Genomic DNA, 27,398 nt, shown 5'->3' with positions numbered 1-27,398 from the left:
TCATCTATAAAAGGGGATGCGCTCTCTCCCAACATTCAAGTTGATTCAGATTGATCAGATCGATCAAGTTCACTAGTTCACAACCATAGAACCGCCAGTTTCGAACCTCAAGCACACGCTTGAACACTTAGCTCATAGCGGGGCTCCCATCACTCTTGGTCCTTTCGACCGGACCTCTTGTACCCTCCATCTTTCTCCTTCTTGTTTGTAACCCCACTGCAAACTTCGAGCATCTAGCTAAGGAATTAAGTCACCGACCGACTCAAATTGGACGTAGGGCACGTTGCCTGAACCAGTATAACCCCTATGTCATTGAGTGCTAGGCCACCTCCGATCACAATGTACGACAAAACTACAAATGGAGATTAATAGACTATCTGGATGGGTATTTATTATGTTAAAGAAATAATATAGAAGAAACATAAACAAGCTTAATTAGTTGCACGTACTAAATTTATGTAGAAAACTTTCAATACCTATATAGCGCAAGATTTTGGACCGTGCTAAAGCTCGAGTTGGTATGGTAAGGGCCTGTTTGGAATGCAGGAATCACGTAGGAATTTCATAGGAATCAGTTCAATTTCATGAGAAAAACACAGCAATAGAAAAATTTTCCGTTGTTCTCCCTAAAAGAAGATTAAGCCAACATATAGTACTAAACAAAGTGAAAATGGAAAAGAGCGGGACCCAGTGAGTGTACCTTTTTCACCTGGCACTACCGGAGGTGGCTTCTTTGCCGAGTGCCTGAGGCACTCGGCAAAGGCCGATATACACTCGGCAAAGCCATTGCCGAGTGTTACACTCAGCAAAGGGTGCTCGGTAAACAGTTTATCGGCAAAGACCTCTTTGCCGAGTGCACTTTATCAGGCACTCGGCAAAGGCTTTGCCGAGTGCCAATCTGACACTCGGCAAAGAAAAGTGGCAGTGACAGCGAGCGCCACCGTGACGGCGGCTTTGCCGAGTGTCAAGGTCAAGCACTCAGCAAAGGTATCCAATTTGCCGAGCGCCATTGACTTAGACACTCGGCAAAGGCGACCACTTTACCAAGTGTTGCCGACAAGACACTTGGCAAAGTGGAGACCTTTGCTGAGTGCCTGGACTGTGGCACTCGGCAAATCTGGGATGTTTGCCGAGTGCAATGGCCATTGCACTTGGCAAAGCATGTTCCCAGGTAGTTTCGAGATGGTCACTTTGCCGAGTGTCATGGCCATTGCACTCGGCAAAGTGACTGAAAACAGCCTTTTTATTAGTTTTTTACATCCCATCCAAACAAACAGAAGATATATATAACAAACATCACCAACATCACATATATATCACCAACACCACATATATCACAAACGTCACATATATATCACAAACGTCACATGTCTCACAATATATCACAAATAAGTTCACAAGCAATCCAAGTGCTCCATCATCATCAACCACAATTGCAAATAGAAGTATCATTAACAATCACAAGTATCATCACTGATTTGGTGAAGGATCTGCTGAAGCATGAGAATCGTTCGATGCCGCCGATTGATTCTGCACAAAGGATTAGAGATTGCATGTGTGAGACAAGATAAATATATACCATACATGAATAAAACTTTCATACTTCACTAGGTTTGACCATAAGCATGAACATACAAACTAAAACATTTATACTCATAGGAGTAGAATAGTGAGGAGGTGGAGGTGGAGGTGGAGCAAATAGCGAAGGTGGCAGAGCTACACCTGTAGCGGCGCCAAGACTTTGCATGTACTGAAGAATCTTCACCATCCTTCGCTGCTCGGCCTCTCGCTCAGCCTCCACCCTCTCCATCTTCGCCTGCATCTGCTCCCGTATCCTCCTCTCTTGTTCCAGCTGGGCCTACAATATATTCACCCCAATGTTACAATAATGCAAAGGAAAGGTATGAAAAAACCAATGAACGATGAATAAACTAGGAATAACCTCGAGTGCCTCCACCCGGTGGTGTGAAGTGTCCTGCCGAGGTCGTATGGCCGGGCTCCTACTCGTGCTGCTTGCTCGAATCTAGGAGAGACTAGGAGTAGCGGCCGAGTCGATTGCGTCATCACTAATCCAGTACTGCCCATGCTTCTTGCCTCCTTCCACCCTCATGACGACTTCTCCGTCAAGGTGCTCGGTGCTCGGATCGTACTCTGACCCATGGACCTCCCTTGCCATCGATGTGTGCTCACTAAGGCGGTTGTGGATGGTCGCATTGTTGTATGCCTCGGGCCTGTCCTCTGGGTTGTAGTCAACGTCGGACGTCGCCTTGCCCTTGTGGGCCATAGCAAATGCCTTGAAGATGGAGCAAGGTTGGCCACCATGTGACGCCGACTACGAGAAAAAATGCAAGATGATTAAAAATCATGCAGAATTGAGCGTTAGAATAAATAAATGAATTTGCGTACCCATATTTCTGCGTATCCACTAAGGCTATGGCTGCCTTGATGGTGTGCTACACCTGGCATCATCAAACGCTGCTCCCGGCACAAGTTGTGTGTCTCCTCCCACTCGCGTGAGCACCATCTATCCACCATCTGTTCCTAGCACTGGGGATGCGCGACGCACCAATAAGGAATCATCTACAGACCATCAAGTACATGACATATCAGAAGATGAAATTAAGCCTACTTAATCTCAAAAGGAATCAGTATTAATGTTCTGTATTTATCTATATGTACTGGTCCTGGGTCAGCGTCATGGATCTTGCGTCCCTTTTGGTGACCTTCGTTCCAAGGACAGTCCCATGGTAAGTTACGATAGCCTAGATACACGCCTCATAATACATGTCCACGACGAGTTTTTTGCAGCATTTGGTAGCCACCGCATCCGCCCTAGCCTCATGTTCGTCCTGGCATCTAAAGAAATCCTACATACAAACACGATGCATCCATTCATTATTTCAAAAATGTATTGAGCAGTGTAGTGCGAGGAAGACTTACCCACAGATCTTGCTTCACCCACTACGCCTTGTTGTTGAATACCCTGTGGGCCCGATCTACAGCATCGGGGGCGGCGGCGTAGTGGTCAAACGAGTAGGCCGGCCCCGTCACTCTGGCGTACTCAACCAGGCCAGGGAAGTGCTCCTTGCACAGAAGACTGAGGATGCCATTGACTTGGCATGTGTGACCACCTCCACTCACCACAATCGTCTAGTTCCTACCCAAGTGATTAAGAAAAAATATTAATTTCTATTTTGATTTTCAACATATCATATAAAGTAGTGATAACATCTAAAGTTACTTACTTTTCCCCCTTACAACGAATCAGCGGGCGTCTCTCACGAGGTATCGGTCGCTGAGGGAGGCTCACGGGACCTCGCAAGTAGACACTCGACAAACTAGAGGAAGTGGAACCCCCCGCTGTCACCTCTTCCTCATTATCCTCCTATGCGTCCTCCTGCGCCTCCTCGTTGTCCTCCTACGCGTCCTCCTACGCCTCCTTAGCGTCCTCCTAGGGCACCTGCTCCTCCTCCTCATGCGACCAGGCAGCAGGCGACGACTCCCACCTACGGCTGCTCCTCCTCCTTCTCTCCCCTAGTGCAGCGATGAAAGCTCAAGTTTGGTTTTGGTGAATTGATGAAACCCTAAGTGCTAACCTAGTTTATCAAGTGATCATAACATAGGTAGCACATTCCAAGTGGTGAAGCAAATGAAGATCATGACATGATGATGGTGATGCCATGGTGATGATCAAGTGCTTGGACTTGAAAAGAAGAAAGAGAAAAACAAAAGGCTCAAGGCAAAGGTATAAATGGTAGGAGCTATTTTGTTTTGGTGATCAAGACACTTAGAGAGTGTGATCACATTTAGGTTAGATAGCTGTACTATTAGGAGGGGTGAAACTCGTATCAAAATGCGGTTATCAAAGTGCCACTAGATGCTCTAACTCATTGCATATGCATTTAGGATCTAATGGAATGCTAACACCCTTGAAAATGTTTGTGAAAATATGCTAACACATGTGCACAAGGTGATACACTTGGTGGTTGGCACATCTAAGCAAGGGTGAAGAAGTTAGAGGTAAAAAGGAGTTAGTCTTGCTGGTCACTGAGTGACCGGACGCTGGTCTCAGAGGGACCGGCATGTCCAGTCAAGTGTGACAGCGTAGACGCCAGCGTCGGTCATCGACCGGACGCTGGGTCTTGGACTGACCGGACGCTGAGGTCCAGCCTCGGGTCCTATTGTTGGGCAGCGCAGAAGAAAGTCACTGTGAGACCGGACGCTGGCAGGGTCCGGTCAAGCATGACCGGACGTGTCCGGTCGAAGAAATTCATTTCTAGAACCTTACTGGAAACGATCGAACACTGGAGACTGAGCGTCCGGTCAGTTTGTGCGCTACGTCCGGTCAACAGATGACCGTTGAAATCTGATGAACAATATTTGAAGCAGGGGACACATGGCGTGTATCACGTGACCGGACACAGAGGGCCAGCGTCCGGTCACCCCGTGTTGTGCCCAGTGAAGGGGTACAATGGCTCTATTTCATGGGGGCTTCTATTTAAGCCCCATGACCGGCTCAAGCTCATTCTTTTGTCCATTTGCATTGACATAGCAACCTTGTGAGCTTAGCCAAAGCCCTCCCACTCATCTCCATCATTGATTCATCATCTTTGTGAGATTGGGAGAGAATGCAAGTGCATTGCTTGAGTGTTTGCATCTAGAGGCACTTGGTGTTCGTGTTTCGCTGTGGGATTTGCTTGTTACTCTTGGTGGTTGCTGCCACCTAGATGGCTTGGAGCAGCGAGGATCGTCGAGCGGAGAGTGGTGATTGTCTCCGGCTCCGATCATGGTGATTGTGAGGGGTTCTTGACCTTTCCCGGCGGAGAGCCAAAAGGTACTCTAGTGGATTGCTCATGGCTTGTGTGATCCTCATCTTGAGTTGGTTGTGCGGCACCCTATTGAGGGTTTGGCGTGTGAAGCCAATTAGCGCGTGAACCTCCAAGTGAGTGAATCGTCACAACGAGGACTAGCTTGCTGGCAAGCAAGTGAACCTCGGTAAAAATCATTATGTTCATCATTGATTCTGAGGTGATTGGTCTTCATTGTTATTCATCCTTGTGATTGATTGGTTCCTTCATCTACACGGCGGTATAACCTTCTTGATCACTCTCTTTACATTACCGCAAACTAGTTGTCAAGCTCTTTAGTGTATCTAGTTGTGAGAACTTGTTAGTTTGGTTAGTGTGGCTCTTTAGTTAGCCTTTGAGAGCACATTAACTTAGTGTAGTGTCATAGTTTTTGTGTGGATAGAAACTATATAAACTAGAATTGTGGTAGGTGGCTTGCTATTTTAGTAGGCTAGCGCAACACTTGCTTCGCCTCATAATTATCTAACTGGTTTATTAAGTGTTGTTGTAGAATTTTTTTAATAGGCTATTCACCCCCCTCTAGCCATTTGGACCTTTCAAGTGGTATCAGAGCCGATGTCACCGTGATTTGAGGCTTAACAACCTTCGGTGTAAAAATGGCTCAAATCAACAACACCAAGAAGCCACCCTAATTTGATGGCTCAAATTATCCCTATTGGAAGGCTAAGATGACAACATATATTAAGTCAATCAATAGGAAGGTTTGGAAGGTGGTAGAAATAAAGATTGAGATAGAAGATGAAGAGGCTCCCACCGCCGCCGAAGAGATGCTACTCCAAAATAATGACATTGCTCTTAGTGCCATCCATGATGCTTTGGATGAAAGAACATTTGAGCAAATCAAGAACATTGAGAGAGCTCATGAGGCATGGAAGAAGTTGGAGGAATCATTTGAGGGCACTCAAGCCATGAAGGGTGCAAAGGCATATATTCTTAAAGAGAAGTTTGCAAGCTTCAAGATGAAGGAGGATGAGAGTGTGTCGGACATGTTCCATCGGATGGAAGTGCTTGTCAATGATCTCAAAGCACTTGGTGAGAAGATAGAGGACAAAGACTTCTCTAATAAGTTCTTGAGATGTTTACCCGTAAGATTTAGAATGTTGGTCACCTTGCTAGTGAGGACCGGTTTGGACACAATGACACCAAACCAAATCTTGAGAGATATTATGGCCGATGATGCTTATAGAGATGATGATGAGAAGGAAGAAAAGAGGGAGAAGAAGGATGAGAAAAGGGATGACAAGAAGAAGAGCATGGCATTCAAGGCCACATCATCCAAGGGAAAAGCTAAGCAAGAAACAACAAGTGAAGATGATGATTCATGGGATGATGATGATGATGAGAAGATGGCTCTCTTTGTGAAGAGATTTGGCAAGTTCATGGTGAAGAAGGGCTACCGTGCTAGAAGAAAGAAGTTTTCATCCAAGAACAAAGAAGAGTCAAGAAGGTGCTTCAAGTGTGGAAGCAAAGATCATCTTGTTGCTCAATGTCCATACAATAGCGACAATGATGATGATAATAAGAAAAATAAGAAGAAGGACAAGAAGGAAAAGAAAGAGAAGAAGGACAATATGACCTTCAAGAAGAAGAAAGGTGGTTCATATGTGGTCACTTGGGATAGTGATGCTTCATCAAGTGATGATGATGATGATAGTGATGATGTCAAGACCACCAAGAAGGTTCTTGCAAGCATTGCTATCAATGAGAAGCCTTCTCTCTTCGAATCTTCATCATGCTTCATGGCTAAGGCCACCAAGGTACAATCTTGTGATGATGAAAGTGATGAAGAACATGATGATGAAAATGAACATGAAAATGAAAATGATAGTGATAGTGATGATGATGAGCCTACCAAAGATGAATTGTTTGACATGCTAGAAGATGCTAAAGAACATTTTGACATTAAGAGAAGAGAATACAAGAGCTTGAATAAGGAGGTAAAAGCCCTTAAGCAAGCCCTTGATGAGCTCAAAGCAACTCATGAGAGGCTAGAGGAAGCCCATGAGAAACTAGGCAAGGCTCACAAGAAGCTTGAAAAAGCTCATTCTTCTTTGCTTAATGAGCAAAATAAAAAGAAGCATGTTGAAACTTGCAATATAGGCTTAACTTGTGATATAATTGATGAATCATTATCTATGCCTATCATTGTTGCTCCCACTAACCCTTCTTGTAGTACTTCCACCTCCACCTCATCTAGTAGTGACGGTCTCACTTGTGATGCCTGACTAGTGGTTGAGAATGAGAACCTCAAGAAGAAGGTCAACAAGCTCACTCATACCTTAGCTAAGGCTTATGGTGGTGAGGACCGCTTTCTTATGTGCTTGGATAGTCAAAGAGCTTCTCTCTACAAAGAGGGATTGGACTACACCCCCAAGAAAGGCAAGGCGGCATTTGCTCCTCACAAGACTAGTTTTGTGAAGAACAATGGTCGGTTTTGCACTAGTTGCAAGCAAGTTGGTCATGTAGAGCAAAAATGCATGAATAAGAAATCACAAGCTAATGTATCCTTCATAAAGCTTGATTCATGCTATATGCTTACTAAGGGTACAAATGGTGTGAAGGCTAAGTTCATTGGTAAACCATGGATGGGCTCAAAGAAGAAAGTCATTTGGGTACCAAAGAGCTTAGTGACTAACCTTCAAGGACCCAAGCAAGTTTTGGTACCTAAAAAGAATTGATCTTCTTTTGTAGGTTAATTACAAAGCCGGAGGAAGGCATTAGGTTCTTGATAGTGGGTGCACTCAACACATGACCGGAGATGCAAGAATGTTCAACTCAATCAACACCAATGACAATGATGGTTATGATAGTATCACATTTGGTGATAATAGCAAAGGCAAGGTCAAAGGGCTTGGTAAGATTGCAATATCCAATGACATGAGCATATCCAATGTGTTGCTAGTAGAGAGCTTGAACTTCAATTTGCTATCCGTGGCTCAATTATGTGATCTTGGATTCAAATGCATATTTGGGGTAGATGATGTAGAGATCATAAGTGTATATGGCTCTAATTTAATCTTCAAAGGCTTTAGATATGAGAATCTATACTTGGTTGATTTGAATGCTAGTGAAGCTAAATTATCTACATGCTTGTTCACTAAGTCTAGCATGGGTTGGTTATGGCATAGAAGGCTTGGTCATGTTGGAATGAAACAATTGAATAGATTGGTTAAGCACGACTTAGTTAAAGGCTTGAAAGATGTTGTGTTTGAAAAGGATAAGCTTTGTAGCTCTTGTCAAGCCGGCAAACAAGTTGGAAACACCCATCCTAAGAAAAACATGATGAGCACAAGCAAAGCATTTGAGTTATTGCACATGGATTTGTTTGGGCCAACACAATACACTAGTATCGGTGGAAACAAATATGGCTTTGTGATAGTGGATGACTACACTAGATACACATGGGTATTCTTTCTAGTGGACAAAAGTGATATGTTTGCAACATTCAAATCATTTGTCAAGGGCATTCACAATGAGTTTGAAATAACCATCAAGAGAGTTAGAAGTGACAATGGTAGTGAGTTCAAGAACACTAGAATTGATGAGTTGTGTGATGAATTTGGAATTAGACATCAATTCTCAGCCAAGTACACTCCACAGTTAAATGGCCTTGTTGAGAGGAAGAATAGAACACTCATTGATATGGCAAGGTCTATGCTTAGTGAGTACAATGTGAGTAAATCCTTTTGGGCCGAAGCTATCAACACGGCTTGCTATTGTAGCAACCGCCTCTATTGTCACCCATTGAAAGAGAAGACACCATATGAGCTCTTGAATGGTAGAAAGCTCAACATTGCATATTTTCGGGTCTTTAGTTGCAAATGTTATATCTTAAAGAAAGGCACTAGATTGGGCAAGTTTGACAAGAAATGTGATGAAGGATTCCTACTTGGTTATTCCACTACAAGCAAAGCATATAGAGTTTGGAATTTGGATAGTGGTACTCTTGAGGAAGTTTATGATGTTGAATTTGATGAAACCAAGGGTTCATAAGTGGAGAATAAGAACTTGGAAGATGTTAGAGGCATTCAACTTTCAAATGCCATGAAGAACATGGATATTGGTGAATTGAGGCCTAGGCAAGTGAATGATGATGAAGATGATCAAGTGCAAGTGCTCTCTAACTCAAATGTGCAAGATGATACAAATCAAGTTAGTGCAAGTGGATCTCATGATAATGAACAAAATCAAGTGGCAAGTACATCATCTCAACCCAATGATCAAGCAAGTGCAAGCAATCAAGTTCCAATCCTCCAACCAACCAATGTTACAAGGGATCATCCATTGGACACTATCATTGGTGATATTTCAAGAGGTGTGCAAACTAGATCAAGATTGGCTTCATTTTATGAGCATTTCTCATTTGTGTCATCCATTGAACCAAAGAACATAGATGAAGCATTGAAGGATGTTGATTTGGTAAATGTTATGCATGAAGAATTGAATAACTTCACAAGAAATTAAGTATGAGAGTTGGTAGAAAGACCCAAGGGACACAATGTGATTGGAACCAAATGGGTCTTTAGAAACAAGCAAGATCAAGATGGGATAGTAGTAAGGAACAAAGCAAGATTGGTAGCACAAAGCTATACACAAGTTGAAGGTCTTGACTTTGGAGAAACATATGCCCTGGTTGATAGATTGGAAGCATTTAGAATCTTGCTAGCCTATGCTTGTGCCCACAACATCAAGCTCTATCAAATAGATGTCAAGAGTGTATTTCTCAATGGTTACATCAATAAAGAAGTATATGTTGAGCAACCTCTCGGTTTTGAAGATGACAAGAAGCCCGACCATGTGTACAAGTTGAAGAAGGCATTGTATGGCTTGAAGCAAGCACCTAGAGCATGGTATGAGAGATTAAGGGACTTCCTACTCTCTAAAGGGTTCATGATGGGCAAGGTTGACACCACTCTTTTCATCAAGAAGATTGGAAAAGACTTGTTTGTGTTGCAAATCTACGTTGATGACATCATATTTGGATCAACCAATCAAGATTTTTGTGATGAGTTTGGAAAAATGATGGCTAATGAGTTTGAGATATCTATGATTGGAGAATTGAGTTACTTCCTTGGTCTACAAATCAAGCAAACGAAGAATGGTACTTTTGTAAGTCAAGGCAAGTATATCAAGGACATGATCAAGAAGTTTGACATGAGTGATAGCAAAGTCATTAGCTCACCAATGGGAACAAATGGTAACTTGGATAGTGATGCATCAAGGCCGGATGTCATGTTTAGTGTATGCATGTGTGCAAGATTTCAAGCCTCACCAAGAGAAAGTCATTTGAAGGCTACAAAGAGGATATTGAGGTACTTGAAGCATACACCAAATGTTGGTTTGTGGTATCCCAAAGGAGCAAAGTTTGAGCTAGTTGGTTACTCCGACTCGGATTATGCGGGATGCAAGGTTGAAAGAAAGAGCACCTCGGGCACATGTCAATTGTTGGGAAGATCACTTGTTTCATAGTCATCAAAGAAGCAAAATAGTGTTGCATTATCAACCGTCGAAGCCGAATACATATCCGCTGGTAGTTGTTATGCACAAGTACTTTGGATGAAAGCCACTTTGAGTGATTTTGGAATCAAGTTCAAGAAAGTGCCATTGCTATGTGACAATGAGAGTGCAATCAAGTTGACCAACAATATGGTTCAACATGCAAGAACAAAGCACATTGATGTCCGCCATGATTTCATAAGAGATCACCAACAAAAAGAGAACATTTGCATTGAGAGTGTAGGCACCGAAGATCAACTTGCCGATATATTCACCAAACCATTAGATGAGAAAAGGTTTCGCAAGCTAAGGAATGAGTTGAACATATTAGATTTCTCAAATATGTGTTGATGCACCCCCCACTCATATGACATGCCTCTCCTTCGAGCAATCCAAGGTAAAAGTTGATTGGCATGGCATACATTCGTGCTAAGGACTTGTTTAGTGCATCTAGACAGCTTTCACATTTAATAGGCTCATTCATGAAAATCAAATGAATTAGATGATTATATGGTACCAATATTGCTTCTATGCTTATTTTGATCTAGTGGTAGTATATGACATGTTTATGGGCTTGTAAACCTAGTGTTTGATCTAGAAAATGAGCTCCAAGTGTTTAACTCAACATGGTACAAGATAACCCTTATTTGGAGGTGTGAAGAAGCTTGTCCTTGGATCAAACCGTGTTAAATATCTTTGACAAATGATCTAGATTGGACCAAATTTAAAAATATGATCCTCACACCATTGATTGACATTGATAATCTCAACCTATCTATAATTTAAGCCTTTGTGGTCATTGATGATAAAGGGGGAGAAATAGTGCACAAAGATAGTGAAAAGACAACACAAAGGGGAAGAGAAATAAAGATACAAGTGATAGGGGAAGAACTTGACATAAGGGGAGAAATATGACAAAGGATGGGGATCAGTTAAAATGTTGAGCACACAAGTAGGGGGAGCAAGCTCATGAACTTGTATGGTTCATTTGAATGTGCATTTCATATGTTTGCTTGCATGGCACAAGTTTTAAATTTCAATATCTATGCTTGTGTGGTGTATGCTAGTTGTAGGTTTAATGATAAAATAAAAAACTAGCATGCATAGGATATCTAATGATTTCATTTCCAAGTATTTCCAAGTGGTATCAAGCTAACCATGGTGCTAAGGATGGTATAATGGTGCACACCGATTGGTATCATGCTTCAAAGGTCCATCTTTTAAACATTAGCATCATTTGGTAGACATTGTCTCCTATATTTCCTATCTAAGCATATGTGCAAGCTACAATCGAAACTCTTAGCACATATGTAGGGGGAGCAATTGCTACCATATGGGGTTCATGAAACTTGTCCATATCCTTTTACACATGGTAAATATGCTTGGACAAGCAACATGGATTCAATTGAATTTTAATTTATATCTTTGTGAAAGGGTTGTCATCAATTACCAAAAAAGGGGAGATTGAAAGCTCTAGTTTGGTTTTGGTGAATTGATGAAACCCTAAGTGCTAACCTAGTTTATCAAGTGATCATGACATAGGTAGCACATTCCAAGTGGTGAAGCAAATGAAGATCATGACATGATGATGGTGATGCCATGGTGATGATCAAGTGCTTAGACTTGAAAAGAAGAAAGAGAAAAACAAAAGGCTCAAGGCAAAGGTATAAATGGTATGAGCTATTTTGTTTTGGTGATCAAGACACTTAGAGAGTGTGATCATATTTAGGTTTGATAGCCGTACTATTAAGAAGGGTGAAACTCGTATCGAAATGCGGTTATCAAAGTGCCACTAAATGCTCTAACTCATTGCATATGCATTTAGGATCTAGTGGAATGCTAACACCCTTGAAAATGTTTGTGAAAATATGCTAACACATGTGCACAAGGTGATACACTTGGTGGTTGGCACATCTAAGCAAGGGTGAAGAAGTTAGAGGTGAAAAGAAGTTAGTCTTGCTGGTCACTGAGTGACCGGACGCTGGTCTCAGAGGGACCGGCGCATCCGGTCAAGTGTGGCAGCGTAGACGCTAGCGTCGGTCATCGACCGAACGCTGGGTCTTGGACTGACCGGACACTGAGGTCCAGCGTCTAGTCCTATTGTCGGGCAGCGCAGAAGAAAGTCACTGTGAGACCAGACGCTGGCAGGTTCCGGTCAAGCATGACTGGACGTGTTCGGTCAAAGAAATTCGTTTCTGGAACCTTACTGGAAACGATCGGACGCTGGAGGCTGAGCGTCTGGTCAGTTTGTGCGCTACGTCCAGTCAACAGATGACCGTTGAAATCTGACGAACAATATTTGAAGTAGGGGACACATGGCGTGTATCACCTGACCGGACGCAGAGGGCCAGCGTCCGGTCAATATGACCGGAGCGTCCGGTCACCCCGTGTTGTGCCTAGTGAAGGGGCACAATGGCTCTATTTCATGGGGGCTTCTATTTAAGCCCCATGACCGGTTCAAGCTCATTCTTTTGGCCATTTGCATTGACATAGCAACCTTGTGAGCTTAGCCAAAGCCCTCCCACTCATCTCCATCATTGATTCATCATCTTTGTGAGATTGGGAGAGAATCCAAGTGCATTACTTGAGTGTTTGCATCTAGAGGCACTTGGTGTTCATGTTTCGCTGCGGGATTCGCTTGTTACTCTTGGTGGTTGTTGTCACCTAGACGGCTTGGAGCAGCGAGGATTGTCGAGCGGAGAGTGGTGATTGTCTCTGGCTCCGATCGTGGTGATTGTGAGGGGTTCTTGACCTTTCCTCGGTGGAGAGCCAAAAGGTGTTCTAGTGGATTGCTCGTGGCTTGTGTGATCCTCATCTTGAGTTGGTTGTGCGGCACCATATTAAGGGTTTGGCGTGTGAAGTCAATTAGCGCGTGAACCTCCAAGTGAGTGAATCGTCACAACGAGGACTAGCTTGCTGGCAAGCAAGTGAACCTCGGTAAAAAATCATTGTGTTCATCATTGATTTCGAGGTGATTGGTCTTCATTGTTATTCATCATTGTGATTGATTGGTTCCTTCATCTACACGGCGGTATAACCTTCTTGATCACTCTCTTTATATTACCGGAAACTAGTTGTCAAGCTCTTTAGTGTATCTAGTTGTGAGAGCTTGTTAGTTTGGTTAGTGTGGCTCTTTAGTTAGCCTTTGAGAGCACATTAACTTAGTGTAGTGTCATAGTTTTTGTGTGGATAGAAACTATATAAACTAGAATTGTGGTAGGTGGCTTGCTATTTTAGTAGGCTAGCGCAACACTTGCTTCGCCTCATAATTATCTAACCGGTTTATTAAGTGTTGTTGTAGAATTTTTTAATAGACTATTCACCCCCCTGTAGCCATTAGGACCTTTCAAGCAGTCCTTGTCCTTCGGTACAAGGACGTTAGCTTTCTCATCCCACCGCCCACCATCTTTGTTCAATCACCTGCAATTAAAAAGAGTAAACCAATAATCACAGATAAACAAGAAGTACTTAGAAATAGATGCAAAATAAACAAAACTTAATTACAAAATAACTTAGTATTACATGTATTAGAAATAATCTTCATGATCAGGATTAGCTGGATCATAAGTCTCATCATCACTATCAATCATGTTGAAATAATCAACACTATCCAAATGAGCAATATTGTCATTGTCATTGTCTAAATGTAATCGCTCAAGCATTTGTAAGTCCTTCACATTTTGCACCTCATCTCCAGCGTCCTCTTCAATAATCGTTTCATTGTCTACTTCCATTCCGATCATTTCGGTTAAGTCTATCTCAAACCTCCCATCTAGTCCCTCTTCTTGAAAGAACTCTCCATCATATGTGTTTGGGTCTAAGTTGTAATATTCATCGTTTGGGACAGGCACTTTATCGTGTGGCGATACCATGTGCACAATATCCCAACCCTTAAGATGCCTTATGGTTTGACACGCATATGGGAGATAATAAACTTGTGTGGCCTGTTGGGCCACAATATAAACATCGTCTCCTGGTAAGATGGAATCATGTCGAATTTCGACTAGCCCAAGATTAGAATATGTCTGTCTCGTTACTTTAGGATCAAACCAATGGCATTTGAATATGACGAGATTAAAAGGTTTAGAACCATGAAACTTGAGTTCGTATATTTCTTCAATTCTTCCATAATACTCAACCTCATCAACGCCGAGCATAAAAACTCTAGAACTTGTGGTTCTTCGATTGGGCCAACTCTGCTCATATCTTGTTGTGCGAAAGCGATATCCATTCATGTCATAACCAGAAAATGACCTAACCCTATAGGTAAAGCCATCGGCAACCTGTCTCAACTCAGCACGCATAGACGCATCCCTCTGGCCCGGCAAGCTCAAGCAGGATACATCGTTATATTATTCGCACGTACGATTAACTTGGAATGTCAAACTAAGTACGAGCTAAATTGGACGGCACCTTCCATTTGAACCAAGAAATGAAATCGGGCATTCCATTTCCCACAACACCCTGTCTAAGAAGGGTATCTACCTACTGTGGGGTAGGATCCCTTGATTGACGCCAGAATTCATGAAGAAATTCCCTGTACCAACGAGAAACAAGGGGGTTGGATGCAGAATAGTGACGGCGTATCTAACAAGTTCGTTAAGAACTTACTGCATGTACGGCGCCACTTCATCAAGGTTAGTCAACACGTATAGCATGATACGGTGCCACTCTTCATGATTCAAGGTCTTGGGGGTCGATGCACTTGCGCTTCCGAGTTGCCCTCGAAAAAGGCTGAGGTTTGATTCATTTTCGCCAGCATTGTAACGAGGGGTGGATTATGCACGCTAGGGAGGTTGTCACCATAGTATGTTGTTGTGAAGTTCGCCACCTCCTCCAGAATGTATGCCTCTGCAATGGAAGCCTCAATTTTGTATTTATTTCTACATTTCTTTCGAAGAACCTTTAGACATCTCTCGATTGGATAGCACCAACGGCCCTGCACAGGCCCCCCATTCGTGCCTCATACGGGAGGTGCAAAATCAAATGCTGCATCGAATTTAAGAAGCCAGGTGGAAAGATCTTCTCCAACTTACAAAGCAACAAAGGTGCCATTCTTTCCAAGTCAGCAATCATGGTCTAAGAGAACTCCTTAGCACAAAGCTGGTGAAAGAAATAGCTCAACTCTGCCAGCACTAGCCAGACATGCTCAGGGACATAGCCTCAAACCATCGCCGGAAGAAGCCGCTCAATCCATATGTGGTAGTCATGACTCTTCATCCCTAAGACTCGCATAGTAGATAAGTTCACTCCCCTCCTCAGATTAGTTGCATACCCATTAGGGAACATTAACATCTGCATCCATTCTAGTACTTCCCTCCTTTGGGGCTTGCTCAAGACAAAATTGGCCTTAGGCCTTCTCCTTGTCTTGCCGCGACTAGGAGGCTTCATATGTTGGTTTGGTCTATCGCATAACGTTGCCAGATCCACTCTAGCCTTAATGTTGTCCTTTGACTTGTCAGGAATATCCATGATTGTTGCCCAAAGTGCCTCGGCGACATTCTTTTCAGTATGCATTACATCAATGTTGTGTGGAAGGAGAAGGTCATCAAAATAGGGGAGCCGAGTCAAGCCTGACTTATGAGTCCACATATGTTACTCTCCATATCCCACAAAACCACCTTCTGGATTGACCACGAGACCATCTATCTGTTCACGAACCGCGGCACCAGTCATTATCGGTGGTGCAGAGTCTGTCACTACGACACCTTTCGTAAAGTTCTTGATGTCTCGTCTGAATGCATGGTCAAGAGGGAGGAATTGCCGATGTTTGTCGAACGATGAATACTTACCACCCTTCTGCAACCAAATGAACCTTAGACCTTCTTTGCATACTGGACATGGAAACTTCCCGTGAACACACCAGGCGTAGAATATCACATACGCCAGGAAGTCATGCAGGGAGTAGTGGTACCAAACATGCATTTTTGAAGTTTTTCTTTGTAGCTCGATCATATGTCCATACCCCTTCCTCCCAAGCATGGACCAATTCATCAACCACAGGCTCCATGAACACACCCATATTATTCCTCGGGTGTCCAGAAATTATCAACGATAAGAATATGTTCTGTCGTTGAAAGCATACGTCGGGGGGAGATTGAGGGGGATAACGAACACGGGCCAACATGTGTATGGGGCAGCCATCATTTCATAAGGATTGAACCCATCTGTTGCTAGTGCAACATGTACATTACGAGCCTCTTTAGCTTTCTCATGATGAATGCCATCAAAGTGGGTCCATGCTTCACCATCGGATGCATGTACCATCCTGTCAGGATTGTATCGTTTGCCATTTTTGTGCTATGTCATCTATTTCGTGGATTCCTCGGTCATGTATAGGCGTTGGATCCTCGGTATGAACAGAAGGTGCCATAGGATTGTCACAGGAATGTCAAGCTGCCTCTTCTGGCCATCACCAGAATCTACCTCCAGGAACCTAGAGGATTTACACTTTAGACAGTACTTTGCTTCCACGTATTCTTTCCTAAATAGGACGCACCCCTTCGGGCAAGCATGTATCTGCTCATACGGCATCTTAAGTGCACGAAGGAGTTTCTATGACTCGTGCATGCTCTTTGGCAGAAGGTGACCCTCCAGAAGCAGGCTGCCAATAACTGTCAACATACCATTGAAGGCATCCAGTTGAGAAACCTTTGTCTGGCCATGAAGGGGTTTCTGTGCCGCGGCAAACATGCCGTAGAACGCCTTTGCGGTTGCCTCTGGCTCCTCCTCCGTATGTCCTTCAGCGAACTGTGCCTCGTGATAGTCATTTAACATGTCTGCTACCCCGGCATCAGCATCATAATCCTCGACTCGTGGTCTCACCACCTCCTCTCTCATACGATTGGCTTCATCATGGTAGACCCACCGGGTATAGTCTGCCATAAATCCATTCTTCCAAAGATGTTCCCCTATGACCTTCTTCGTTTGTCTTTTCTTGTTTGCACATTTGCTGCAGGGACAGCAAATTTTACTTGCTCCTTTAGCAGCCACGCTAAATGCCCGTTCCAAGAAAGCATCGGTCTTGTCGATCCATTCATTGGTGACCTGACCTTGACTTGCGCGGCCCATGTACATCCACTCATGGTCCTCCATCCTCTAACATATATAGCGACGAGTAATACAAACATCAATTGCATCTACACGACGTTCCTACTATCTAATAGGTGAGGATAGGTCATAATCCCACGCGAGGATGCGTATGTGGGGTTAGTTTCCATGCTCTACTCCTATCCGAGATAGAATTTCAGCAGCACCTCCCCGCTGTTCTCCAAATACACGTCCTGCCAGGGAGAGTGTGTATCCGGAGAACAACAGGGAGATGATGCCGAAACTCTGTCTCGGATCGGAGCAGACCATGGAAACTAACCCCATCTATGCATCCGCGGGCTGTCCAAAAAATGTGGACAATTTGAAACAGATACGGTTTTAGATATGGAAATATCTGCATATTTCCAACCGTATCTCTTTCGAACGGGAGACGCCTAACTGGTTTATGTGATCTACGACCATGATATAGAAAGAGGGGTTATACCTAGGGTGGCGATGGAGTCAGGCTAGCGGGGCCATGGTGGGTCAGTGCAGTGGCGAGGCGACGCGGTGCAGGCAGACCCACAGTGGCGAGGAAGGCGATCGGGGTCGCCGAGGTACTCCGGCTCCGCTCCGATGGGCTCTTCTCTATAAAAAAGAAGCATAAAACTGTCAATACAAAATTTCGGTAGCACCTCCCCTGCATGGTGAGGTTTTCAAAACCTGCAAGAAAACCAACGGCACGATGGCCGACATGCACATATATATGAACGGCACAATGGCCGACATGCACAAGATTATATCCAACCACATATATATAACAATGTCACAACCACTCCTACGACTACCACCACTGCTACTCTACCACTACTACTACCGCAACTACTAGTAATACTACGACAACGACGACGGTAGGGCATACCTAGTGGGCGTCGTAGGGCGGCGGTGGTGAAGGGGCCAGGGCGCTGGTGGACAAGGCGACGGCTGGGGAAGCGCCGGGGACGGCGCGGGCGCGGGCGGGGGCGGCGGCGGCGTGGGCGCGGCCGGCGCTGGCACGGGCGGCGGCGGCGGTGGGCTGGCGCCTCCTTCTTCTTCCTCCTTCCTCCTTCCTCCTCCTCCTTCTCTTCCTCCTTCTTCCTCCTCTCCTCCTCCTCCTATCTTTCTCCTCCACCTCCGGCAGCGCAACGGCGGGGACGGCGCGGGCGGGGGCGGCGACGGCGGAGGTGGCGCGGCGACGCGGGCGGGGGTGACGGCGGCGTTGCCGCGGGCGGCGCAGCGCTAGCGTGGGCGGTTTGTAAGCATCGTACGTGAATATTTCGTGAAGAGGCCGACTTCGGTTTGCAAGCATCGTACATGACAACTTGCGCGAAACCTCCTCAATTTTTTATCACAGCCTCCACATATGATATCTTGACATCTTGACAAGTTTCATGATTTTCGAACTTCGTTTGCTTTTTATAGAATTTAAAAACAACTCGACCGTAAGTTCGTGGTCATGTTTCGTGAACAAGATGTTCAAAATTGGTGGTCTGTTCCTGGATATGGCCTCACATTATACTAAATAACATGAATATCATTTTTCCATTCATTTTTTTTCATTATTCGAATGACTAGCAGTTATAATTTGAATTATCCAAGAAAATTCAATTAAATGAAATAAATTAAAGAAATATAGAAAAAGTCCGAGAAATGTGCCACATTGGAACATGGAGTACCAGATATTGTCTGAGGACTGCAGAAAAAATTTGGAGGTCAAAAGTGAAAAAAAAATGATTCGTCGAGTGTCAAAAAATGACACTCGGCAAAAGAGCCTCTTTGCCGAGTGTCAGGAGAAGACACTCGGCAAAGGATTAACGGCGACTGCCGGCCGTTAACGGCGGCGGCCCTTTGCCGAGTGTTATTCTTTGTCGAGTGTTCGGCACTCGGCAAACCACCTTTTTGCCGAGTGCTTTCTCTCCGACACTCGGCAAACAGTCTCTCTATCGAGTGTCCAATAAAAAACACTCGATAAAGTCTGGGACACTCGACAGAGAACCGGTCTTGGGTAGCGTGGTGGGGCCAACTCCGAGGTCCAAGGGTACACAGAACCGGTATAAATTGCAGCCGCAAGCGGCTCTCACGCGGTCACGCCATCAACGCAGCTGAGCCTGATGAGCAGCAGTGGGCAGCCGCCTTCCCCTGTGTGTTGCGGATCGCTACACCACCACTGTCACCACTCACCACTCAGTTACTCACCACATCCATCCGCGCCTACAGTGAGGCAGTGAGCACTGAGCAGCATCCCCGGCCTCTGCTAGCTATAGGGAGGCTGTAGTGTCATAGCAACCTGTTCTCCGATCCTATACCGGTCTTCCTCCCTGCAAAGCCTGCGGCTCCGCTCGAGAGCTATCTCCTACACGCCTGCAGCAGCTTTACCACCGCCGCCTCCTCCTCTCCTTCGAAAGAAAGCGCGGCTGCTCCTGCTAGCTAGCTGAGCCTGAGCCTGAGCCTGAGGCCTGAGCTGCATCATATCCCAACCGCGCGCTCGGGCCTGTCCCGCGCACGCAGTCGCGCCCTGCCTAAGCAAGCTAGACGGACGCCGCCAGTTATTGCACCGGCCGGGGACATCTGCGGAGTGCGGAAGTGGGCGGCGGATAGTTGCGCCGCTACTCCTTCGTGCGTGTGTGGGGAGGAGTAATTGTGGAGGAGGCAGGCACGCAAAAGGACGCCCTCGCCTCCCGCCCGCGCCGGCCCTCACGTGATTCATACTTGCGGCCTCCTCACTCCCTTCTTTATCACCTCACCCCTCTCGCGTCGCGGCCTCGCAACTGCTATATCAGCAAGCACCAAACACACCCAGCTCCGGCCTCTCGTCTTCCCGGGAGATGGTCGAGGCGCCGGCCGTGGTGGTGGTGAGGGCGTACGACGACAACGACGCGCGCGACCGCGCCGGCGTGGAGGAGGTGGAGCGCGCGTGCGAGGTCGGGTGCATGAGCGGCGGCGGCAAGATGTGCCTATTCACGGACCTCCTCGGCGACCCGCTCTGCCGCATTCGCCACTCGCCGGACTCCCTCATGCTGGTACGTAATACGTATACACGACCACGTCCGTGCTGCTCGCTTCTTCCTCTGTCTGCTATACACCCACGTTGTGGTCGTGGCTGCCTGTGCGTGCTGCGGGCCGGCTGCGGCTAAGCACAGTAAGCTAGCACCACAGGCCCAGCGGCCGGCCAGATGCAGCAAGGTGAGGTGGTGACTGGTGAGCTGCTGGGCTCGCTCGACCAGTCGACCTAGCCTACCACCTGTCCTCCGCCCGTCCCCCCATGCCTCCCGCCCTCGTCTCCTTTCGCCTCGTCGTGTTTCGTTTCGTTTCGTCTCACATTCCGGTTCCGGCGCCCGTACACGTACGTGGGTCCCGGCCGGATGGAGGAACTCAATCAACTAATTAATGGACGACTGCCCGAAACGCATGTTTGAACGGCGCCGATATGGAAAAGCAGGTCGCGGAGACAGCAACCGGCCCCAACAGCACGGAGATCGCCGGACTCGTCCGCGGCTGCGTCAAGACCGTCGTCTCTGGCACTGCAGGCACTGGCACCACCCAGCAGGCTAAGGACGACGACCCCATCTACACCAAGGTTGGCTACATCCTCGGCCTCCGCGTCTCGCCCAGCCACCGGTACGTACGTACTCCTACGTGCGAATCCAGCAACAAACGTGCTCGTACTCGCGAATATATAGTCGTGGCTCACTGAGTTCACTGTTGACGTGTGCGTGGCTGCAGGAGGAAGGGGGTGGGGAAGAAGCTGGTGGATCGGATGGAGGAGTGGTTCCGTCAAAGGGGAGCCGAGTACTCGTACATGGCGACGGAGCAGGACAACGAGCCGTCGGTGCGGCTCTTCACCGGCCGCTGCGGCTACGCCAAGTTCCGCACGCCGTCCGTGCTGGTGCACCCGGTGTTCCGCCACGCCCTCAAGCCCTCGCGGCGCGCGGCCATCGTGCGCCTCGAGCGGCGGGAGGCCGAGCTGCTCTACCGCTGGCACTTCGCCAACGTCGAGTTCTTCCCCGCCGACGCCGACGCCGTCCTGTCCAACGACCTGTCGCTGGGCACGTTCCTGGCCCTGCCGTCGGGGTCCTCGTCGCGGACGGGACCGGGGTGGGAGGGCGTGGAGGCGTTCCTGGCCGCGCCGCCGCCGTCGTGGGCCGTGCTCAGCGTGTGGAACTGCATGGACGCGTTCCGCCTCGAGGTGCGCGGGGCGCCGCGCCTGATGCGCGCCGCGGCGGGCGCCACCCGGCTCGTGGACCGCGCCGCGCCGTGGCTCGGGATCCCTTCCATCCCCAACCTGTTCGCGCCGTTCGGGCTCTACTTCCTCTACGGCCTGGGTGGCGCGGGGCCCGACGGCCCCAGGCTCGCCCGCGCGCTCTGCCGCAAAGCGCACAACATGGCGCGGGACGGCGGGTGCGGCGTCGTGGCCACCGAGGTCGGCGCCTGCGAGCCCGTCCGCGCCGGGGTGCCGCACTGGGCGCGCCTCGGCGCCGAGGACCTCTGGTGCATCAAGCGCCTCGCCGACGGCTACAGCACCGGCCCGCTCGGCGACTGGACCAAGGCGCCGGCCAGGCACTCCATATTCATCGACCCGAGGGAGTTTTAGGCTCATGATAAACACACTTAGCAGGCCTAGCTTTAGGGGTTTTTTTTCGTTCTGGGGCCGTCGTCCGATCGGTCCCCTACGTATCCGACGGCTCCTAGCTAGCTAGAGAGAGGGGGCTAGCTTCCCACCCTTTTGCGTTGAGTCTTTCTACCCAACGACCTTGTGTTTTATGCCGCTTCAATACATGAATTTTTTTTTTCACCATAGAATTAAAATCTAACCGCCTTCATCTTCCTTCTACCTCTAGACTTCTTCTACCTTCAGACAATCACAGATCACAGGAAATAATTTTTTCTATGAAGGACAAATCGGCTCCGGCCGCACGCATATACGTAGAGGACCGGTGGGTTCATGCGGCCCTGAAGCGCGTCCACGCCGTCCAGACTCCAGAGTGTGCGGGGCCCGTAGGGCAGGATGGTGGATGGGGCAGCGCGGGTCAGTGAGGGAAGGGAGGGCGCACGTGAGCCAGACAAGCCAGGAAACCGAAGAAAAGAGAGGGAGAGAGATGGACAATCCATGTGTTTTTTTACGCTAAAACACATATGTAACACATATGTGTTGTATAGTATTTATGTTTGCGTTTCATTTCAAAACATGTGGCATGTAGGCTTACTTAGGCGTAATTTCTGCTAGAGAACCTAGTTAACTTTTTTTCCTCCTTTGCTTATCTGATGTGAAACACAGCTGCTCTTTCTTCTTGGCTGGAACTGGTTCTTGCTCGTTGGACCAGGGTGGAGACCAGCCTGCAGCCTTTTAGTAGCTTTGTGTCCTTTTCAGAGAACTAGAAAGGTTTGTTAGATTTGCTTCTTTTGTTTGGAGGATATATGCATCCCCTTTCCCACAAGGAGATGCTGCCTGTGATCTTGGGATTCTTTGCGAATATCATCAGCTGGTTGCATATTGTCTAGGTAGCTTCTCCGGAATCGGATCCACCAAAGCTTAACTGAGATCGTTGAGACAACGATCTGACCAGGAGATGAGAATATAATCCTAACATTAATTCTACTTCTGCTTTTTTTTCTGGGTTTCATAGTATTGTTCTTTATGAGGATTTGGGATATTATGGTTGGCAAAAACATTATTGCCATCGCAACGAAATTAATCATGAAGCTGGCGTGCTTATTATGAAATGATTGGATATGTACCATGGAGGTACTTAGCTATGTACAGTAGATCGGTTTATGGTCGTCAGTCATGGCATAATTATAATCCTACGATGATGGTGGTGTGTTTGTTCGTTTGCCAAATTGTGACACCCATTATTGGCTACATGAACATGAAGAGATCATCATGTACAAGGTGCTTATCCGTGATTACGAGTGCTTTTAAGAGAGAATGCTATCACATTATTAAGCACTAGTACAACGAAGTTAATCTCTGAAGATGCAAACTGATGCGTGATGTAGCCTCCACTAGCTTGTCATTGGCGCCCGTATCAAAGCACTGTTGCGAACTTATGCATCTTATCCATCATTTAAGACAGTCTCCAACGAGGAAAGCCAAAACTAAAATGGATAGCAAGAAATCTAAAATCAGTCTCCAACAGAGTACTTATATAGGAGATCTATTTTGGGTTGTCTGAGAGGCACAATCCAAATATAGACATCATCTCTTCTGGAAATCTATTTGTAGAAAAGATTCTCTTTTGGCTCTGGTTGTTAGAGAAGATGCCGAATAGATACTGAACCTTCTACATGTAGCGCTGGATGAATAAGTCTTGTATTTTGGACGTTGTTTCGACGTCGTCCATGTCCAAGCAACAGACGATTCCCGGTCACTGCAACGATCAGAGACAACTACTCCGGTACTGGACTCAGTCAGTCACACGTACGACGAGTTGACTTGACAAGAAGGAGACCTTGAATGCAGAAACTGTTGAGGACAGCAGCGTGAAAAGCGATGCCGGGCTTATCAGGTGACGGACCCGCCGTCCGTCGATGTGTGGAGTGGAGGTGGAGCTGCCGCCTGGCCGTGGCCTGCCGCGCGCGCGCCGCATACATACAGTCATAGTACAGATACAGATACAGTCACGTCGCCGTATTCATGTTTTTTTTTACCAACGCGAAAGGACACCGGCGGTGACCTGAAACTGAAAGGCAGCCCAGTCCGCCAGTGGGATGCATGGATCGGAGCGGAAACGCGACGGGCAACACACAGTGGTGCGCGTCTCCTGAGCTCCCTCTCTCCAGAATCTCCGGAATTAAAGTTGGCAACGGGTAGAAAATGCCCGTAAACCTACGGATATGAAACCTGATGGGCATGAATAAGGGCCTAAGTATGTGCCCGCGGGTACGGGCGCGAGCATGACTCTAAGTCCAACTGATATTTGCTCACAGGCATAAAAAAATGATATCCGCACCCGTAAACCCATCAGACCCGTTCCAATATCTGACATGTGGCCCCAACCGTTAATGTGTGTAAGACGGTTAATGTTAATGTGTGTAAGACTTATTTATTTGCTTGCTTAGAACTTTATCTAATGGTTTTTTCTCTCTTGCCTGATGGTTCTTTAACATGGTGAAAAACTAGAATTGAGAGTTCTATACTTGTATTTATGTGTTGCCTGTCTGTTGTATAAATGCTATGTGGGTACACGGGTATGTCTGCGGGCATGCGCTATCCACGGATAGCGTGCGCGGTTTTCTACCCGTGACGGATAACGGGTGCAGACATGGGCGTGGATTTTAGTTCGCGGATATGGATATTGAACCTCCTATCCACGAGGATTTTACCGTTGGCATCTTTATCCGGAATCGTGGGGCTGGCTGTAGCTGATCTGATCACATCCTACCGCGCGCCATCACATCGCGACGTGCACCCTGCATGTTAAAGGCCGTCACGGCACTGTAGCCGTCGGACGTGATGTGTCGACAAGGGCCGTCCCTGAAATTAATGGTCACCGGCGTCACGGCGCCATATCATGCGGACGCGACGACGCCATACGTGTTTCATTAAGCCCCGCGTTTTCTTTCACCCAATCTAATCGCACCCCCTAGCGATAGATAAGATCACCACTAGTACTCGATCAATCATGCATGCGTGGCGCCTCTGTCTGAAACGAAGCTGTTTGCGGAAATGGAAATGGTTGATCGGTCTCTCCAAGACCTACTCACTCCTACGCCTACAGTACTATGGCCGTGGCCTTTGTTTGTTTGTCCTCCATTGACAGATGGCGAGCCCAGTTCGAGGTCAACAAGGACTGGTCTTCTGAATGGAGCTCTGAAAAGCTAGGGCTGTACAGCCCAGTTCATGTGCCGTGATGTAACTTGTGATGACCTCACATGCAGACCTAATTCAGAGAGAATCTTGACCATGTGCCGTTTTATGAAAACCGTGAAAACCGTGGATGTGAGGCTGATCTGACATGTCCGTAGCCTCGTAGGTCAGGCTTGGACATCATCTCTAATTGTGGGGTGGATAGATCCATGCAGAATTTGTATAGAGGCATTGTTTAGATGAGTGTTAGGAATCAGTATTTGACACTGTAGTACTTTCGTTTGTATTTGATAATTATTGTCCAATCATGGTCTAACTAGGCTCAAAAGATTCGTCTCGTAATTTACAATCAAACTGTATAATTAGTTATTTTTTTTATCTACATTTAATACTCCATGCATGTGTCTAAAGATTTGATGTGATGGAGAGAGAGTGAAAAAACTTGGAATCTAAACAAGGCCAGAGTTAAATGCACCACAGGCCCCTGAACTTGTAAGCGTGTGTCACATAGGTCCCTGAACTTGAAAAATGCATTTCTAGCCCCCTAAACTTGTTAAGTGGTACACATAGGCCCCTGAACTTTGAAAATGCATTTCTGACCCCCCTAAACTTGTCGAGTGGTACACCACAGGCCCCTAAACAGTAACTTTTGCTATTTTTTCAAAACTTTTTTAGAAATCCATTTGCAACGCTCCGTACGTATACATAGTCGCAGGTCTACGCATGCATGCATGCACGTCGGCTTCGGCTGCAGTATAGTAGTACATGAGCGGCTGCAGCCACCTTCTCGCGGTTCATCCCGACGGTGACACCAAAAGTGAATGTGCATGCGCTCGTGTACCGGTAAGCATGGACGCCGCCGCGAGGGAAGCGCAGAGTGGTCTGGAATGGCGAGTGACCGTGCCGGAGGGCGTGTCGGTGACCATGGAGCACGAGGCCGGCGGCCCTGCTGTGAGGGTGTGGGCGTGGCTGCTGGCCTGCTTGGCCAAGGCGTGGAGCAGGGTCGCCGAGTTCGCGAGGAAGGTATGGTGGATCGCGGCAGATGATCCCCGGAAGGTGGTGCACGGGCTCAAGGTCAGCCTGGCGCTCACGCTCATCTCCGTGTTCTACTACACCAAGCCCCTGTACGACGGCGTTGGTGGGGCTGCCATGTGGGCCATCATGACGGTCATCGTTGTCTTCGAGTACACTGACGGTTGTTGCTTTGATCTCCCAACCACAGTGGCCCAACGGTCACTTGGGCCTTAACCTCGCGCCCTGATCGGGGGCGCCCAGTCCATCTATGGCTGGCGGGCCCTCATCACACTGTGCATTAAATAGAGGTGGGGTCGGTGGCTCTCAGTACGAGGTTCGCCTGAGCCGTACGCCCCACCGAGAAACCCTACTCTGATACCATTGTTAGGTGGGGAAGGAAATGGACGGCGGTCCGGGGGAAGTCTTACCAGGGCCTCCCCGCCGCCATCATTACCGCCTCACGCGGGATGGAGTACCCACTGTCGGCTAGCTGACGCGTGGGAAGAGAATCAAGATAACAGCAAAGAAAAGAACGGAGCTAGATCCGATTCGGATCGAAAGAAAAGAAATACAAAGGGTTCATCGAACCCTAAACCCTAATCGGGTGAAGAAACGGGGAAAGAAGGAGTTTTTGATTTCAAAAAGTATTCGAACCCTAACCCTAACCCGCGTGGGGATGAAGAATAGACTCTAACCGTAGCTGGGTGAAGACGGAAGGGGCTCGGCTTCAAGACCGTTTGATCCGAACCCTAAACCCGTGACTAGATCTCGAGGAAAGAAATAGAAAGAAAAGAGAGAAGAAAGTGATTAAAATCGATTCAAAATTTCACCAAACCCTAACCCTAGAATCCCCAAATCCTAACCCTAGAATCCCCAAATCCCAGCAAAGATGAGAACGAACACAGGGTCCTACCTGGGCCTTCATCTCGCCGCCAGCATCGCCACCGTGCGGGAAAAAGAATTCTCGCCGGCGTGCGGGAAGACGGCCGAGCTACGCCACCGTGCGGGCTCGGTCTGCAAAGGGCACCACCATGGCTCTCCTCGACGGTGCCGCGCGCGGCTCTAGCTGCACGCGCGCGCCGGCGAGAGGGGCCGTGGCGGCGCTGCCACCTCCACTTCCTCCTCTCTGGACGCCGTGAGCGGCT

General features: G+C 47.2%; 1 protein-coding gene and 1 pseudogene across 1 annotated transcript; one reads left to right on the top strand and one right to left on the bottom strand.

Moving 5' to 3' along the window:
- LOC136453954 (GDSL esterase/lipase At3g09930-like) overlaps nt 1-18,741 on the bottom strand; it is a 51,256-nt pseudogene extending 32,515 nt beyond the window's left edge.
- Nucleotides 18,742-19,535: 794 nt separating this feature from the next.
- LOC136477510 (probable N-acetyltransferase HLS1) lies at nt 19,536-22,222 on the top strand. Its single transcript, XM_066475699.1, has 3 exons — nt 19,536-20,452; nt 20,872-21,050; nt 21,156-22,222. Exons 1-3 carry the CDS (start codon nt 20,258-20,260, stop codon nt 22,021-22,023), a joined length of 1,242 nt encoding a protein of 413 aa, XP_066331796.1. The 5' UTR covers nt 19,536-20,257; the 3' UTR covers nt 22,024-22,222.
- The last annotated feature ends 5,176 nt before the right edge of the window (nt 22,223-27,398 follow it).

This window comes from Miscanthus floridulus, chromosome 1 (genome assembly GCF_019320115.1).
Source record: "Miscanthus floridulus cultivar M001 chromosome 1, ASM1932011v1, whole genome shotgun sequence".
NCBI lineage: Eukaryota > Viridiplantae > Streptophyta > Magnoliopsida > Poales > Poaceae > Miscanthus > Miscanthus floridulus.
Note: the sequence above shows the minus strand (reverse complement) of the source record. Positions and strands in the feature narration are given on the sequence as shown.

Bases quoted from the DNA above. Each gene is read 5' to 3' on its own strand.
- LOC136477510 (XM_066475699.1), top strand. From the start codon at position 20,258: ATGGTCGAGGCGCCGGCCGTGGTGGTGGTGAGGGCGTACGACGACAAC. The intron at 20,453-20,871 runs GTACGTAATACG...ATGGAAAAGCAG, and splicing joins CGCCGGACTCCCTCATGCTG to GTCGCGGAGACAGCAACCGG. The intron at 21,051-21,155 runs GTACGTACGTAC...GCGTGGCTGCAG, and splicing joins CGCGTCTCGCCCAGCCACCG to GAGGAAGGGGGTGGGGAAGA.